An 18,237-nucleotide genomic window follows, 5' to 3' on the forward strand; every position below is an offset into this window, starting at 1 on the left:
TAAAAAAAGAAAGTTATTCAAATCCAAGTTTAGGTTAATTCGGAATCCAGAAGCTAAACATTAATGGAAAAAAAATATCTTTACTCCTTTACACACTATATGTAATTGAACCCCTTTTGCAGGATTAGAGGTTTCTATATTTATTTATTAACAGATTTATCTGTTGCTGCATCCCATCAAATTGTCAAAAGAGCAGGATCAATGGAAGTAACGTAAGGTGCAATAGCAAATCATTTTCTCTATCATTTGACAACCTCTGGCAAATTGCATATTTATGTTGAAGCGCTTTACAGTGAGTTTATAGAAAAAGTTTTCAAAAATTAATAGCTAGTAAAAACTACCTGACTCGAGAGAACGACTTCCGGGATTTGATCAGCACTTTCTGCTCATAGTTGACGCCACCGGCAGCTGCTCTGGAGGAGAGCACTTCGAGGATTTCATTTTTTTATCTGTCCATCTGTCAGGGCTTCACTGACACATTGAAAATCTGTCAGGCCTTTGCAGAGCAGATGACAGTCTGACTCAGTCCTCTCACAGTAAGTTTAACTCATTAACGATACGTTGGAAAAATGGAGAAAAGGTCATTTTTCAGCATTTTACAACAGAAGCTGCAAAACAAATGTGTTTTTAATTAATCTTTTATTCAGTGCATATCCAAAAACTGTTAAATAAAAATAAAAAACCTTTTCCATAAACCGTTCAGACAAAACATTTGCCGGCTCAGATAGCCAACATGGTGGCTAATAATCGATCAACTCTACACACATCTGCAGTTCCAGCTCAATAAATCTTTTCGCACTTTTTAAAATAAATAAATAAAATATTAAAACTACTTAAACAAGTCTTTTTTTTTCAAAAGGTTGAGGTTTTGCAGTGCAACAGTGAGGTGGATGAAGTGAATAGTACAGACATCTTTAAAGAGGATCACACCATCACTCAAACCTAAAAGTGCTCAACGAATTGAACCTAACGGAACCAAGGCGCTGCGTCTGAAAGTGCTTTTAGCCCTGCCACATCAGTTAAGTGCTCTCAGAAGTAAAAGACAACTCAAAATGAATAAATGAAGAGTTAAAACTGGCTTTTCCTGTAAACCCCTTGGCTTAGATCCCACTTCCTGAATGCGGCATCAAAAATCCCATCAGTCTCTGGTTTAGAGCTCGTCAAAACGAAAGCTCCACCGTGGTAACGTAACCTAAGGGATGGGAACTCTGGAACGTTCTACCGGTAACCTTGTTTTCTGTGAGGAGAGGTCAGAGCTTTAAACAGTAGCAGGTAATTGGACTCGAGATCGGAGCCTCAGTATATAAAATACATCCTCTTTTGATTTGCTAAAAGACGCAAGACTTGTAAGTATTTCTCAGTATTAAAAATAACTTTAGGCACTCTTAGTGTCTTTACAATATGACGAACATCATGAGCTGTCATTGGTCCGGGTGGAAGATCAGGATGTTTGCCTGCTGAATAACACGAGCAGATCTGGCGTAAAGTTTGGACAAATGGTTCCATTCTGTACTCAGACGGCGTCACAACTGGCACTTTCTTGGTCCACATCGATAGTGCAGAGCCAGGTCGAAAATCGTGAGCCCTTAGCTGGAAGAATCAGCTGACTGGAATCACTGGAACACTCTGACGCCTTCACTCGCTGGTCTTCGGGACAGAGGGGGTGGACTCGGCATAGTCCCTAAAACAGACAAAACAAACGCTGTTTAGCAGTGATCTGCACATTTCTCCCATGTGTGAGCCGTCGGTTTACCTCATAGGGTGGACAGGCCACTGGGGCTGCACTGGAGTGGGCAGGGCAGAGCTGGGGCTCATCAACATGGCACTGTAGATGTTGGCAGCAACCACCAGGATGCAGAGGAGGATGGGCCCAAATATAGCTCCTTCAAGCCCTAGATAGTATGCTCCACCTGCTACTGCCAGACCCGTCAAGTAAGGATGTCCGCCCCTTCACAAAAAAAACAAAAAGAAAGAAAACATTTCTGATGTTTATCATGTGGGAGAATCGGTGAAGCCCACAAGAGCTGAAGAGGGACTCTGTTTGTTGTTCAAATGTCGCCCACATACCCTGATATATCGGAGTAGATGGCGGTATCTACGAAATACGTCGGGAGCAGGTGGCAGATCAGGAGCAGCACGGCCTTGACGCCTTCACCCTGCACCAACCACAGGTCACACACAGCCGGCACAGCCGCCCAGTACGTCCCCAGGAACGGCACGGCCCCCAGGATGGCAGCCAGAGCTTCAAATCCAGAGCGGGGAAGCAGGGGGGGTCAACACAACACTGTTTTTTGGCTTAGCAACTGCATAACAAACAACATGGCAACTCACCAGAGGGAATGAAGACGATGTTGATGCCAAAGATGGTGTGGGTGAGCCACGTGTAGAGGCCGTAAAAGCCGGCCATTTTCAGAGAGGCGTCAAATACTCCTCTGGAAAACAGACGAAAGGTCAGACGGAGCGACCTCTGGGGCGGCTCTTAGACTCAGCAGCATTTACCTGATGGCCTCTTCCACAGACTGACCAATTATATTAGAGGAGGGTCCAGGCTGGGAGAGAGGCGTCAGGCTGATCACCCATTTGACGGGTTTGTAGTATTCACCGCTAGAGCTCAGGAGGTAGAAGAGGGTGGTGAGGAAGATCACCTGCACAGGAAACGGCACAGAATCATTTCCATCCATTTCAGAGTCTTCATCAGCAGAATTTCAAGTGCATAAACACTAAAAAGATGCAGAGATAGAAATGCCTGATATGAGTAAAGCTTCAGGACGGGCTTCTTTTTTCAGGGTTTCATACCAAACTCAGTGCAAAGTTGAGCAGCGCAGTGCCACTGTGGAACAAGACGGTGAGGAGGGTGGTGGTCGTGGAGATGAGGAGGCCGACGTTCCTGCTCATCACTACCCACAGTGACTCCAGGATCTATAAGAGCAACGCCACAACAGTAAAATATCCACATCTACAAAATCAATATCTCCATTTTACCAAAACTCACAGATAGCAGAGTCTCAATATTTTCCTGAAGAAAGGAAGCAATGTCCTTCCAGTCCAGGATGTCCCCCAGCCAGCTGTTGTGTCTCTGAATCATCTTGTGCCCACGAAGGCGGCCAGACTGGGTCACATTCTGCAGCGGAAAGTGCTGGTTATTGGATCACCCAATGCTTAGAGGTTAAACAATGTCCACTTACCTTCACGAACCAAGAGTGGTACAGTCTGTCCCAAAGCTCCAAAACCTGCTTCTCAATCACTGCCGTCTGGTTGGCCTTGTCTCCCAGCATCTTTTGGAGCTTCCATCAAAAAAAATATCACAACCGTTATCGTCAAAGCTCAGTTCTAAAGCTACGTTCACACCGTCCTCCGCAACCTGCGTTCAAGCGACAGCGTTCAATGAAAATTCTAAGTAAATGTGCGTTTCAGGCTTCCGCAATCTAAACTCTCGTGTTCATGCGTCTCCACAACTGTTGAGGGGCTCTATGTACCATGGGCTAAACATGTGTTCAGGAACGCACGCCGCATGCCCAGTCTGGACGTAGCGTTATAGTCAAGCCCAGAATGACTCAAACCCCTATCAAATGTTGGATATGTCACTTCGAGTTTAAATGTACAGAAAAGCTGAGAATTACTTCTTTTCTCTTGCACATCGTCTTGTTACCTTGGTGGTTCATTGAGAGTATTTTTTTAAGTCAAACTTTGCCAGTTTCAATAATTTAAGACTTTATTGGCTATAAAAGAAATAACTCCACTTTAGAGCTCCCACCTTCTGTGTTATCCATTCTCTCCCGTGCTGATAAACATTGGTAGCAGCTGAATTCAGAGCTTTCTGCACAACACGAGCTTCTGGAAGCATGCTGGAAGGAGATGCAGGAGAGTGACGAATCGTTTAGTAAAAATAGGAGACACGCTGGAGTTTGAAGCAACAGAGAAGTCACAAAAACTGTCCTACTTGGCCCATTCCGGATGGTTAGAAACTGTCTCGTTGATTAGGTTACTGGTGACTTCGATGATGTGGACACTTTCCTGATGGACCTGGAGACAGAACAGCATCCTTGTGACTGTGTGAACCATCCCTGGAGTGAAGTATCTTATCGTACATACAACATACCATAGCAGTGAGCAGCAAAGCCATGAGCAGGGTCCCTGTAACAAGGAGGAAGATGATGAAGATGCTGATGATTTTATCCAGTGATCGCTCCAGCCAAACTATCATCTGAGTGCAGGAGACAAAAACGGAGAGGGGAGTGTGTTGACACAAAAGTGAGGAAGTTCAAGACCCACAGGAATCAGATACATGAAGAAACCTGTGTTCTTCCCATGACAAAAAGCTTTTTTGAATGTTCTCTTTTGCCAAACAGGATCAGAGGGTTGAGCACTCTATGCACCAGTCGATCTGTGCACACATCTTTTGTGTGTAGATTTTGCAACATAAATCTAAGAATGCCTTAAACGAATTGAGGCATAAATAAAAGGATTAGGATTTCTGAGATTAATCGAGGAAATCTGCAACAACTAAGAGAAGACGAGAAGTTACACTTTTAAATCAGACTTCAATTCAATTCTGTCAACATCTGGACTCTGTCGTGAAGGCAGCATCCTAAAGGGAGGTCAACCTTCTCACATCTTTGACATAATAATTTTTCAAGTTTGAGTATTTCTACCTTCCTGCCCAATTTTCTCAGTTTTTCACACCTTTAATCTCAGAAATATTTTGAGAATAAAAGCCCTTTCACGCTTTAAAAACAACCGATCGACAACATTTACTGTGAACGTTTTGTTTTCTCCACAGCTGGTGTCAGATGTGTCCACCTGGCTGTGAGACGGTATGCTTCTTAACTCAGGTTTCTCAATGCTCTAAACTGCATTTACAGTCCATTAGCAGCTTCCCTCTGCGTTTGGGATCACAAGAGGACGTCACAAACGCATCAAGGGGTCGCAGTGAAGACAGCTCATGGGTGTGAAAGGAAGGAACATTAGATGCAACTTGGTCAGATGGCCTGGTCCTAAAGCGCTCATGTTACATGGTTGGTTTCATGTCAGTTCATGGATACAATACAAATGTTAATCTTTTGTTCTCAAAAGGTTAAAGGTTAACTTAGCAGACCATAGATCAAGTTTAAACCCACAACGGAGATGAACGTCGGCTAAGAAACACCAAAACAAGAAAAAAGCTTTCCTATTATCAATAAATGTTAAAGATGTTTAACATGTTTGTGCTCAGAAGATTGTCTTTTCTCAGTATCATACATGGTTTAAAAAGCAGCACATCTGTGAAATGCTCTATCCTGCTCTCTCCACATCAGCCATGTCTCTCCATGCAGCTCACACACTGTCAGGACAAAGCTGTCGGCTAGATCAAAGCAGGATGAGATACAGACGAGGCGGAGGGATCAACAAGTCCCGCCCACCCGCCTGACTGCAGCTTAAAAAGATATAATAAAAAAATCAAAGCAAAAGACGGGAAAGCAGTGAGAACAGATGACAGTGGATGGGAGAAAGAAGCAACAACAGGGTGTCCCCACTCATTCATAAAAGCATAGGTCATTTATATTATTATTATTTTAACCTTGATTTTCTTTTTTTTTCCTTTTCTTTTTTTTGCTTTCTCTCATGCTCAGACACTCATTACCTGCTTGTTAAGCCAATGCCAGAGCTTGGGAGGGAGACAGAGAGACATTGGGAAGATTATTACCATTAATGTGTTCAGCGTCCATCACATGTACCCATAAAGCAAAGAGAGTTTCAGTCTGGGTACAAGCAGCAAAGGGCGAGACGGCGAGGACTTTACTGCACTGAGATTAAAATAACATCCCCGAAACAGACATAACCCCCAAACCCTCCCCTTAAAATCTAAAAGGCAGAAAATACACCGCTGGTAAAACCGCTGATGTGTTAAGTCTAGCTTCAATTGTTTCTTTAAGCTGATGAGGCTTTTTTTTTTTTTTTTTTTTTTTTTACAGCTGAGGAACATCTTACTTCCTGTTTGCTTTGCTGCATTCAAATGCTCCAACTATGCCAGTTCAACACAGCGCTCCATGTGGACAGGACTTACAAGTACCGGTATGTAAAACTGGACATTGGGATTTGAGAATCACACTAGAAACTAGCAGAAAGTCTTAAGTCTGGGTTTTAAAAAAATCTATTATTCAAATTAATCTTCACCTACTAGATGTGCGGTAAATTGGATTCCTGAAATATGTGGATCCATTTTTCATTAAAGATTCCTTTTATTTATTAAAATATCTGCTTTTCTGTTAGTTTTTAGAAAGTGTCTATTTGCAGGTAATTTTTCGAAATACGTGCGGCCAGGCCTGAAGTTTTTTCTTGGACCCCGAGGAAGGGTTAAAATGAGGATTACCGCTGCGTTTAGGGTTAAACCACCAGATAGATGCTGAGCCCGCGCGGCTGTTGCTGCTGCTCACCACTCCTCCAGGGGAGGGACATATGTGGAGAACACATTTTACACACCTAGGTGCATAACATATTATGGGACTTTAACTTTAAGTTTAATTATAAATATACAACCTTGGACGCACTTAAAATATAGATGGGTCAATGTTTGCCTGTGTGTTACCAGTGTGCATTTTGGCTGCACGTATTTCATGTGGCCAACATGAATTTCCGTCACTTTTTGTCCTGGTTGCACGTAAATACAAGGGAATAACATCAGCCTAGTTTTTAATGTAGGAATTTGCATTCATTCATTAAGGAAAGTTATGTTTGTTGTGTTTAAATCCCTAGCAATGTGAAAACTTTTTCACAACAGAAACATTTTCTTTCAATAAATAGATTAATAAATCATAAATTGAATTATAGAATGTTGAATTTAAATTGAATTGATTCAGAGGGTTTGGCAGAGGTTGGGTGGCCCAGCGTGACGTTGGATAGGGGTGTGATGGAGGCGTTACCTTGATGTCGACACGCAGCAGGAATTGAACCAGGCCTTTGATTGGTCCAGGGAGCAGGGCATCTTCCCGTTCACGTCCAAACTTCTCCAGCACCACCCACCACGAGGTCAGAGTGCGCTCGGCAAAACTCTTCAGACCGAAGCGGACCGCCAACTTTTTCAGCACCCACACTAACAAAAAAAACAATGAAAGAAACGCACATGAAAGCCGTGGAGCTTAACCCATAAATATAGATGGGTCAATGTTTGCCTGTGTGTTACCAGCTACAGGGATGGGTAGCAGCTTTACAATCCAGAGGTGGAGCCACACCTGGACCAGAGCAATAGCCCAGACCAGCAGAATGAAATAGATATCACTGGCTCTACGGGAGCGCTTGTCTTTGTGGAAGAGGCTTCTTGGTAAAGCTCCTCGAGGGAAGCCGGGAGTCGCAGGAGGCGGAGCTACTGGGTTGACACCACCTTTGTGTAGATGAGAATCAGGAGATGGATATGACAAAAACCAGTGATTAGAGGTTTTTTTTCTCAAAATAACTTTATGAGAATCCCATTTGACAACAACAAACTATCCTGAACACTAATTGTTAGGGTTGGGCGATGTCCCCTAAATTGGCCGTTGACGATGTTTGCTGTCAACCATCGGGATGGACGATGACATCGTGGGGGGGGGGGTATTTTTGCATTTTTCGTTCTTATATAACTGCTATTCGTTATTTTGCTTTTTTCATTTTATTTCCCAACTAATGGTTAATCCGCGATGATCCAGTATAAACTGAGGGAAGTGACTTTAACAGAAAAAGTAACAAGCAAGATAGAAAAGAAGTAGTCCGCTCCCGCACTTAACTGGCGGAGTGGACCGGCGGAGTGCGGATTTACAGCTCTGTGTTTGATGGGGGGGGGGGGGGGGGGGGGGGTACATGAGCGGTATGTGTGGGAGATTTAAGACTGCGATCCGTCCCGCAGCTCTAGGGGGACGAGCTATCAAACTCAGAACCGGGTCTAAAAGTGTGTCTGAGCTCAGATCGTCAGCAGACACACAGCGGTTTAAGCATCAAAGCAGAAATGTCGCTCAGTCCTTAGAAAACATTCAAACAATCACGTGGATTTGTGTTTCCAGGCCCGTCCCGACTAAATAAAGGCTGATGTTATTCTTACATGTTTACGTGCAGCCAGCAAGCAGCACCACCCAAAGCTAATGTTGTTAGCCCGTGTGTTAGCATACTGCTAATCCTGGCTACGTTCAGAAAAAGCACTGACCACACGGATTAAAATTAAAATGATGAGCGAACAGGTGTTTCATAATAACCGTAACATTATTAAAAGCACGTTTAGAAGATCATCTCGTATTTTAACGAGCTGACATGTCAATATATATAGCCGCTCGGCGCTGTTATCGTTTTGTATTGAATTGTTATATTCAATAAAGTTTGGAAAAAAAGCCGCTCGGGGGAACTTGTATCCTCTTCCGGTTTTCAAACTGCGCATGTGCGAATACTGCGCATGTGCGAATGATTTATTCTGACCGAAATTGTGACCTTAGTGAACGTTTTTACATTCTGAAAACATTTTTCTGGGCCCATCTACACGGTTGGATTCTAATCCGACCATTGATCCCATCAGGATATTTTGTACATGTAACCGCGGCTTATGGTGTCGACGCGCAACGTGGCGAGGGCGTGGCATCACGATGGTGGTCTCTCCATCGGGATGTCAGTCACCCATCACGATGGACGATGATATCGTCCATCGGCACAACCCTACTAATTGTCTCGATCACCAGACACTTTCTGGACTCCTATATCAGAAGACCAAACTGAAACTAAAGTGGGATTTATTACCTGAGGTGGAGTTCTCACTTAGTTCTGCTTTTGGTTGGAAGCTGCTGCAGGAAATGGCCATGTAAATTGTGTTGGCAGCAAATGACAGCACCTGGCCAGACAGCTCTCCTGCAGGAATTTGACAGAAAAAAAAATAAACAAGTGCTGACAAAACTGCAGCAGGTCTTTCTATCTTAATCAAGCAAATCTAAAGAAATCCCTGATATTGAAGGTGAGGTTAAGATGTGAAAGAAAGAAAAACTGAGCTTTAAAATACGTAAGGAGAATTTCCAGAAAAAGTTGGTTTGGCGGGAAGAGCCCATCTGGAATATCCTGCAGGGTTTTGCATTTTAGAAGCACTTTGACTTAAACAAGTACTGCTGGTTTAGGTTAGCAGTGGGTGTAGATGAACTGAGGAGCGAACGTCACCTCTGCCAGCGACGGGCGGTTTCTCCTGGGAGCCAACGATGAGAAGAACAGCCACAACCACAAATATGGGCACCCTCCACGAGCCAGTCAGAGACACTGAAGCAGAATCGGAGAAAAACCTCATTACAATGCTGCATTTTTAGTCAAGAAAAAAATGATCAAAGTTGAAATGCCTAACTTTGACCCTCAAAGTTTTCTATATCCCAGTCCGATCATCTTTTGATCTATTTTCAAAGCGTTCCCAGTTTCAGCCAAAATCAAAAACCTGTTGTTTTCTAAGACATAGTTTCTGAATAGTTGCAGAAGTTCATTAGAAACTCACCTCTGACGTGGGCGGGAGCACAGCCTCTATTGCGCAACACCAAGATCATCGGGTGCCTTTTGATTATGATATTTCAAAAACTCATTCTAATAATGTCATTCTTTATGAACTATTGTAGACATTTTGATGATGTGTCTTTATTTTCCATATAAATGTATTCTTTGCGTCTGCCTTTCGTTTAGTTTGTGTCAGTATTTGACATAAAGACAGCAGGTAATACAGGAAAACGGCTGTGCTTTAAGAGATCATAAATAAACAATCCATCATTTAGAAAAAAAAAAATCAGCACAATGTTTTTTACCCATTTCTTCAGACTAAAAACGTTAAATATATTGGTGCTGCTCTATTAATGTTTCAGATCAATTTACATTTAATATTATTTATTGATTGAATTATTTTTCTCAGCGTCAAATGGTTCAGTTGGTCAAAAATGTTCTTTTCTGTTATAGACTATAACAGGGTTTCTGTGTGGCTAAATAAAGTAAATATTTGTTGAAAGTGGATTTAAATTGTTTTTTTCTTTTCTTAATGTTTAAAGTTACAATTTCAGGTATACTTACACAATTTTTATAGATATTGATTTTATTTATAGTCACCGCAGAGAGTGGGGGGGGGGTGAAACATTTTCTTTTTCCTAGGGGGGGCCTTGCAAAAACCAATTGAGAAGCATTGCCATAAGAAGACATTAAAAACGTGACTTTCATTGTAGTGGGTCTTTAAGGAGAACCCCTCTGTAAGAGCATGCAGTCACACGCCTTACATGTGCTAAAAATACTGCTGACTTCCTCATCTTACTCTGCACCCCTGTCTGTTCTCTGGACTTGTAAGGACAGAACCTCCTCATCACTCCTTCACCCTTAAATAAAACATGCTTGAACAGAATTCCACTGGAGCCCTTCGTTTTCTGCAGGCTTTCTACGCTCGGTGTGAAAAAAGCTGAAAAATGTTTTCCCCTCAGAGGCAGAAAAGTGTGAGAAAATGGGTTTGAACAGGTCCTCCAGACCGCCACACGTACCAACAAAGAAGAGGAGTGCAACCCAGACAGGGACGGCTATGGTCTTTAGGTATCGCTCCGTTTGAGGACTCCACTTGAAACAGACTGCCAGCAAGTAGCCAAACACCACACTGCACACCTGTAATATGGAGGAGCAGAGATGTCAACAGAAAAAACATTTATATTTTACATTTTGATGGGGTGTTTTAAGCCCTTTTACATGAACAACCATAACAGATCTTAAAAAATTAAATATACTTATGTCAGTTGCTACCAATAACATGCAATCTGTCATTTGGACAATTTCAAAACATTATATTCTGACTTTATGTTACTTAAAGGCTAATCTTTTTGTTGCTCTTCATTTCATATGCTCCATATTTAGGATTTTTAGAACTTCCTGTTGGAGAAAATCTTGTTTACAATCATGTGAGCTGGTTCTACACCAAAGCCATCTTTTGCTGTAATTCAATATGTCGATTTTCTTCCTATTTATAAAAGCAGGCAGAGTGCAACACTGTCTTCAGAGAAAGCAGCTGATCATTAAGGGTTGAACACAAATTACAGGGAAAAAAAGGGCTCCAGTCTCTGATGCAGTAATAAAACAGTGTTGTATTAGAGGCTTAAATAACAGGAAACAGGCCACATGACCCCAAACAAATGCAAATTTTGACGTGTTAAAGATTTTTTTTAAATTAGTGTTTTGCAACAGCAGTAACGGTCACTTTAACTGAAACACATTTTTTGGTGTTGTTCAAAAATGTGTTAATAACGTTGGACTTTTTACTAATAGTGTAAAAATATTAGAAAACGTGCAGTATTATGTTAATAACCGGCATGGCCGGCCCTTGACTCACCCACACCGCGTGGAAGCAGTCCAGAGCGGTCCCGATGACCCAGCAGACGTGCCCGAGGATCACCTGCACGCCGATGACGCTCCAGGACAGGTAGAGGACGTAAACCAGCGGCGCGCCGGCACCGATCACCAGCAGCACCGTCAGCCTCTTCAGCACCAGCCTTCCCATCGCCTCCACCCCGTAGTTGACGCACCACACCGGGACCAGCAGGGTCCCTACCACGATGGGAGTCCCGGTGTCCTGGAGGCCGCTGAGCCACGAGCGGCCCAGGCGAGCGAGGGAGTGCTTGAAGGGGTGGAGGAAGGTGCCGCACAGCACTGCCCAGAGCAGCGGGCGGAGGAAGGCCTCCAGGATGAAGTAGACCAGCACGGCCGCCCCGCAGCAGATCGCCACGAAGATCATCGCCCCGGTGTTGTAGAAGGCCTGCTTGATGTTTTTGTCAAACTTGAGGGACGAGTGCTGGGCCAGGAGCTGGCTCATCATGCCGACTGCAGGCTGGACGCTCTCGGAGAAGGAGACGAAATGAGGCCGCTCGGTTTTAGGACTCTCCGCTGGGGAGACGGGGCCGGGGGCCGGCAGCGAGCCCTCCTCGTCTGCCATGTTCCTGGCGCTGCGTGTCCAACTGCTCCACCGGGGACGGATGACGACACATGACGTCACCCCACGAGGACCATGGGAAATGTAGGACAGTCATTTATTATTAGTAGTAGTAGTAGTATTAGTAGTTGTAGTAGTAGTAGTAGTAATAATAATAATAATAATAATAATAATAATAATAATAATAATAATAATTTCTTATTTGGATGATCATTTATGTTTACTTTACATTTTCTTTACGTAGTCTTTTAGGCCATTTTTAAAATTGAAATTGGCTTTTTTAATTTTTGCTGTTTACAATATTTTTTTAAATAGATATATGTTTTACTTTTACATATGTTTGCATGGTTAAAAAAAGTCATAAGCCTATTTTTTATCTTTCCTTTATTTGTCTTCTTTGTGTATTAGCTTTAATTCTTGGTTGGCTTTTTGTACTTTGACAGAACATTCCTTTCAGACTATTTACCTTCAACATAATATCAGACAACTCATCCATCCATTTTCCAAACCTGCTTAAATCCTTTCAGGGCCTTGGGACTGCTGGGGCCAATCCCAGCTGCATTCAGGTGAAGGCGGGGGACATCCTGGACAGGTTGCCAGACTGTTGCAGGGCCACACTCTCACATTCACACCTTGCAGCTCTATTAGGTACCTTATTGGATTATTAAAAGGCAGTTATGATTCAATTTTACATGACTCTCTTACTCTCATTGACAAATTTATGAGAAACACAATGAGTTTATTCTTAGAAAACCTGATATTTTTCTGTTTTTTTTCATCTAAAAGTAAGTTGTTTTTTGTCTTGTTATTAAAAACAAGAAAGGTAAGGTAAGCACATTTTCATAGATGATGTTTGGCATTATACTGGTAAAGTGACAAGGCAATTCATGAATCCACAGTAGTATTGTCCTTTATACTTTCTTAAACTTTCATTTTTAAAATGTTTACCATTCCATGAAAACACTGTTTGGCATTTTAACATATTCAGATATTTTCAAGAGGAATTGCTACAAGAATAACTTTCCAGGGAAGAAAAAAAACTTGATTCCTGTTGCATTATAGTCCACAGTTTGCTTCAGGCTTGTGTATCCGTCCTTATTGCAGCCACAGGGCCAAAATACTGTGATAAACAAACATTCTCTGCGGGTGACAGAGAATATTTGGCAGTTGTCCACATAAACATAGCAGGCTATCTGTGCCGGAAGTGTCCATGTGAGCTTTTTTTAATTTCCTTTCATCCTTACAAAGTCTTTGAGTTTTAGCCAGGTTCACCATAAATCATCACTCAGCAGCCGGTTTTCCGTCCATGGGCTTTTTTTTGAGATTTCATGCAGTGTTTTGAAGACTTGTGAGATTTATCTATGGGTATACAGAATCTAAAAAAGAAGCTATCCTAAACTGTTGAAATTGCTAAACTTTTCTTAACTAGTACTACTTTAATATATTGTCTATAAATGACTTCTCAAGAGTATTTGTTTGACTAATTGTCAGGAGCGTTTGTAGAAGTAATATATTCTTTTCTGTCATTTTTTGTGCCAAGTGTGCATTTTAGTGTGGTTCCAGGTAGAAATGGGAGCTTTGCTTCTTATTGCTTCATTTCGTTTCTTCTCTGAGGCCTTCACTGCTTCCTTATGGGGTTCCCATGAGCAGATAGAAGGTGAGAGCAACAATAAGCAGTAGGCAGAGGGGGGAGCTGAAGGTCTGATAAGCTGTGCAGGGCATGAAGATGTCCTCGTACTTATAGATGCTGATCATGCGGTCGCTGACTGGAGGGCTGTCGATGTCGTGCCTCGTGATAGAGCCTGTTGGAAAGCAACAAGAAGGTTTTTGAAAGTGGACAGCAAAAACAGCCAAAAGCTTCTGGCTAGATGGCTTACCTTGAATGGCAGGGCCCCACGCAAACAAGTAATACCATGACAGGTGGAGGTCCACCAGTGTTTCCTCTCGGGGAACGTATAAAGGCCTCTTGAAGCGGCAAGTCACTCGGTTATTCTCAAAAATTCCCTCTTCATCCCGAGCTGGGTTTCTCTTGATCTCTTTGGCCCATTGGCCAACGTTGTAGAAGTGATGAATCCGTACGCGTCCGTTATCATCATGCACGCACCCCATCACATCATCTCCCCCCTGCAGGAAATGAGGTTGATCAAGGAAGTTACATTCAAATTTTTGCCTCGACACAGCTTTTAGGAGGAATCGATGAGTTGAAAACTCAAGAACTCTGTCATTAAATCCTGGACTTCTCCCTGGTTTTATTCTTTAACACATGAAGTTTTTATGAGTCTTTAGTCACTTCTTTTACTCCACTTTGATTTAATCAAACCTCCAAGGGCGGTAAAAAGCTGCATTCTCAAAAACCATTTAAACCACAATGACACTTGACAAATTCACGTTGCTCTTTCTGTAAATGTAGGTCAATCGTATGATTTCTGGTGGCACTTTACCCTCAGCTAAAAAAATTTTTTTAATGATTTCTTAAATAAAAATGTTACTGTTGGACCAAAGTTCTTTTAATGTGAAAGCCTTGGACTGTCAGTCTACAGGCATCAATTCAGGGTTTGTTTAACCAGAAGTTCAGAAAGTTCCAAGTGATTGTTGTGACTACCAGCAATCTCTGGACCTAATCCCAGCCCATCAAGAGAGCATTGTTGGATCCCTTATCAGTAGTATGAGGTGTATCTGACTGCCAGCATCAGTGCTTGCTTTTCTCCACATCATTTAGACTTACTGTGCAGCAAGGGTGCAGAAAATAACACTCCTAGTTTCAGGCACAGAAAATGTACAGCTTTGATTTTTCTTTTACGATTTCTGTATTTGTAGGTCTCAAAACCAAGATAAACCTAAGAATTGAGAAACACAAAAAAGGTTCATAGTCATTTCTTTGTTATTGTTAATTTACTCATTTTCCAACTCTCATTCTTTGTATTGTTGTATGAAGCTGCAACTGTCCAAAACAGTCACCAAGACATGCTCTCCTGTTGTGCAGTTTCCATACGGGCCACATTACTGATTACAGTCCCAACAAACAGAGATAACATGCCATTTCTCACCATTTTCTTGTCAGATGAGAACCCCACAGCCACCCATCCGTCTGTGTCGGCACTCATCTCATACTCCACGTCTGTTCCAATGCGTCGATAACTTAGGAAGTATTCACACGTCTCTGCGTCACACCCTGGTTTTCCGTATCTGAATGCAGAAAGAGGACTTTTGTCATGTCAGAGGAACTACATACGCATAGAAATCACGACAATATTGCAAAATAACACTTTGGTTAAAAACAAAAGGGAACTGTTTGGATAAACACGTCCCATTTGATGCTTTTTTTTTTTTTAAATTACAGTCTGTACAATAATCCACAGAAATTACATTTGCGGGAGTTGCAGCAAAATTTGTCTCACCTGATACAGCCCTTGGTTACTCCACAGTCGCTGACTTTGATCTTGGCAAATGGGTCGACTGGTGGGGCGGTGGGGAACGGATAACCTGCAAGATGGAAAATCTGTCACCCTGTTGGTCCCACATAAAACGATGGAGTTCAGCCAAACAGGCTCAACTCAGCAGAAGCCATCTGCACTGTGGGGGTGTACACACTATAATAACAAAACCGCAGATTTTACAAGGACAAATAAACAAATTGGGGCAAAATAGTATTTGTTCTTCAGCAGTTTTGCTTGTTGTCCTGCTTAAAAAGTTTAGATGGGTGTAATGTTCATGTACACTTCAACTGTGAGAGACTGAAAGAAAAGACATAATCACAGTGTATACATTTTGAAGAATTTATTTTGATACTGATGCAGAAAATAAGTATTTAGCTCCAGAAATGGGCAAAAATTCTATTCCTCAGAGACCTGTTACTTCTTCTTCAAGAAGCTCTTCAACACTCGTTACCTGTATTAGTGATACCTGTTTGAGCTGACTCTCTATATAAAAGACACCTGTCCACACCCTTAAACAGCCAAACAGCAACCTTTCGACCATGACCAAAGAGGAGGATTGGAGAAGGTCATGTGGTCAGATAAAAACAAAATGGAACTCTTTTGGTATAAATCACTCGCTGTGATTGGAGGAGAAAGAATTCTGAGTTGCACCTCTAGAACACCAGACCCACTGTGAAGCATGGGGGTAAAAACATCATCATACTTTGGATCTGCTTTTCTGCAAAAGGGGACTGATCCATATGAAGGAAAGGAAAAATGAGGCCATAAATGGCCTCCATCAGTGAGAGCATTTTGGCTGAAACCTTCCAGCAGGACAATGATCCCAAACACGTCACTCTGAAATACAATTCTGAATTTAATCAAATACAAAGGGTCGTCAATTCTATTTTTTAACAACAAAAAACACTTTGACTGATATGTACATTCAAATAGCAGCTCAGAATAACATGCTTCCAAATTTCTGATAAACTAATACCAAGTAAATCTTGGTTGGGTGTCATCAATGACCTATATTTGAAATTTTTGTTATGGAGGCTTTTGAAGAAAAGCCTCTACGAGTTATCTGTGTTTAACCACATTTATTTTATCCTTTGCCTGTTATTTAAAAACACTACAACCCACAACATTCCTTAACAAAAAAGTAGAACACTTGAAGTTTATTTTATTAAGTACAATTCAATATAGGTATAGGAAGTACAGAATACTTCCTAAACATATATGGTCTGTTGTAAACCTATATTGAATTGTACTTAATAAAATAAACTTCAAGAGTTCTAAGTTATGTAAAAAGGTTATGTAAATGTCAGTTATCATTTTTCACCCTTGTTTAGGAGTTATGGTTAAAGTTAGTTGGAAATCATTTTGACGTCAAAGCTATGAGAGGAGGGAGCTGTCCTTGGTGCTGAAAGGCCTGCAGCCCATGCAGGTAAAATGCAACATCAATAATCAGCAGTGAGGGGTGGTGCTACAGAGAGAGACTGTTTGTCTTTCTTTATGCCCCAATAGATCCCTACCGTCATCAGATAGGTATCTAGACTCCAGGAACTCAGAGGCAAAAGTGCTGTAGGAGTCCTTGTGAGGCTCCTGGTGGCCCGGCTCTCCGTGTTCCCCGTGGCCGCTCCGGAGCGTTCCTTCCTCGGTGGGGCTCGGCTCGACTCCCCACAAGCTGCTCTGGAAGAGCAGCACCGACATCTGCAGGAGTCTCCGCAGCGACACCATGACGAATTCCAACGATTTTCAGACCCAATTATCCAGAACGAGAATCAAAGAGGACTCTCATCACTGCCCAGATTTCTGCGAGCTCACATGCGTCCATGGCAGAGTCCCCGAACCATCCCCGCATCCCTTTGGTATGATTCTCAGAGGGAACGCAGGGCCGATCACCGTGAGATCACGAGGCTAATCCAGCCCTAGATTAGCCAGATTTGTGATTTTATCATCCGACACGCACACATAATCCCCCCGTTAACCCTAAAGATGGACGCCCTTTGGTGGTTAGTTATTTTTTTTTATGTTCATCAGGAGGATGGAGAGTGTCCCCCATTCGCTCTCTGCTTTCCGTCCTCAGTCAATCACAGTTCCGTCCAATGAGCGCACGCAACGTACTGTTCCCGCAAATCAATTAGAGCTAAACAACCGCACAACCACGCTCGTCAGATATTGTTACAGCTACTTAATGTGTTTAGATTTTCATTTAATGTAAATGTAAATGTATTCTCATTTTGGCTTTGGTTTTTGAGAGGACTATAGAATATAAAACTGAGCTCACATGTTCTAAAGGTAATAGATCTTATTATCATGTATATCATGCATAATTTCACATTTTGAGCGAAAAAAAATGTTTTTAAAAAACTATTATTGTAATATACAATTTTAACGCTAGATGGCGACATCTGTCCATTTCTCCCCTCTCGAACAGAGCTTGAAAATGAAAACTCGGATTTGCACCATCCCCCCACAGAGCCCTGGTTCAATTTTCTGTTCGGTCACTGTGTGGAGTGTGCATGTTCTCCCTATGTATTTGTAGATTTTGTTCTGGCACTCAGGCCTCCAGCACTAGACATTTTAGTATTAGGTGGATTGATAGTAGTTTTATGTAAAATCAATCACTACAAAATGGATGCCGATACATGGTCATGAGTTCGCCCGTTGTTAAAAAATTAGGGAAATGTTTAGGCATTAAACAGAACATATTGAACACTGAATGTTTATAACTGCTTTAAAACATATTGATGATTTTGAAATATTGTACAATTTGAAAAACATGTAGTTTAAGAACTAATCTCACAGGAAACCTTTCATGAAAACAGAGATTTGATCAAAATGTTTTGGGTGGTTTATAGTTTCACTACTGTTCAAAAAGGGCTAAATATGGGATTACAAAGTGCA

At 42.0% G+C, this 18,237-nt stretch overlaps 2 protein-coding genes and 1 long non-coding RNA gene across 4 annotated transcripts; 1 reads left to right on the forward strand and 2 right to left on the reverse strand.

The window, feature by feature from the left end:
* Positions 1 to 622: 622 nt before the first annotated feature.
* tmem245 (transmembrane protein 245) lies at positions 623 to 12,001 on the reverse strand. Of its 2 annotated transcripts, XM_004078112.5 has the most exons (18): positions 11,315 to 12,001; positions 10,479 to 10,596; positions 9,142 to 9,237; positions 8,734 to 8,841; positions 7,160 to 7,357; positions 6,900 to 7,069; positions 5,621 to 5,644; positions 4,100 to 4,204; positions 3,941 to 4,023; positions 3,755 to 3,845; positions 3,186 to 3,284; positions 2,993 to 3,121; positions 2,797 to 2,919; positions 2,500 to 2,645; positions 2,332 to 2,432; positions 2,068 to 2,242; positions 1,754 to 1,948; positions 623 to 1,681 (listed from the first exon to the last, which is right to left on the reverse strand). In XM_004078112.5, exons 1-18 carry the CDS (start codon positions 11,912 to 11,914, stop codon positions 1,636 to 1,638), a joined length of 2,607 nt encoding a protein of 868 aa, XP_004078160.1. In that variant the 5' UTR covers positions 11,915 to 12,001; the 3' UTR covers positions 623 to 1,635. The 2 variants fall into 2 exon arrangements, with proteins under 2 accessions (XP_004078160.1, XP_011483528.1); XM_011485226.4 differs by lacking the exon at positions 5,621 to 5,644.
* LOC105355928 (uncharacterized) lies at positions 11,856 to 13,377 on the forward strand. Its single transcript, XR_910242.3, has 2 exons — positions 11,856 to 11,995; positions 12,439 to 13,377. It is a non-coding gene; the product is annotated as an uncharacterized LOC105355928 (long non-coding RNA).
* Positions 12,806 to 17,390, reverse strand: frrs1l (ferric-chelate reductase 1-like). The gene is made up of 5 exons (XM_004077862.5): positions 16,863 to 17,390; positions 15,310 to 15,394; positions 14,959 to 15,097; positions 13,789 to 14,035; positions 12,806 to 13,713 (listed from the first exon to the last, which is right to left on the reverse strand). Exons 1-5 carry the CDS (start codon positions 17,065 to 17,067, stop codon positions 13,541 to 13,543), a joined length of 849 nt encoding a protein of 282 aa, XP_004077910.1. The 5' UTR covers positions 17,068 to 17,390; the 3' UTR covers positions 12,806 to 13,540.
* Positions 17,391 to 18,237: the final 847 nt, after the last annotated feature.

The sequence above is a fragment of the Oryzias latipes genome, chromosome 16 (assembly GCF_053564925.1).
Source record: "Oryzias latipes strain Hd-rR chromosome 16, Olatipes_Hd-rR_3.1".
Lineage (NCBI taxonomy): Eukaryota > Metazoa > Chordata > Actinopteri > Beloniformes > Adrianichthyidae > Oryzias > Oryzias latipes.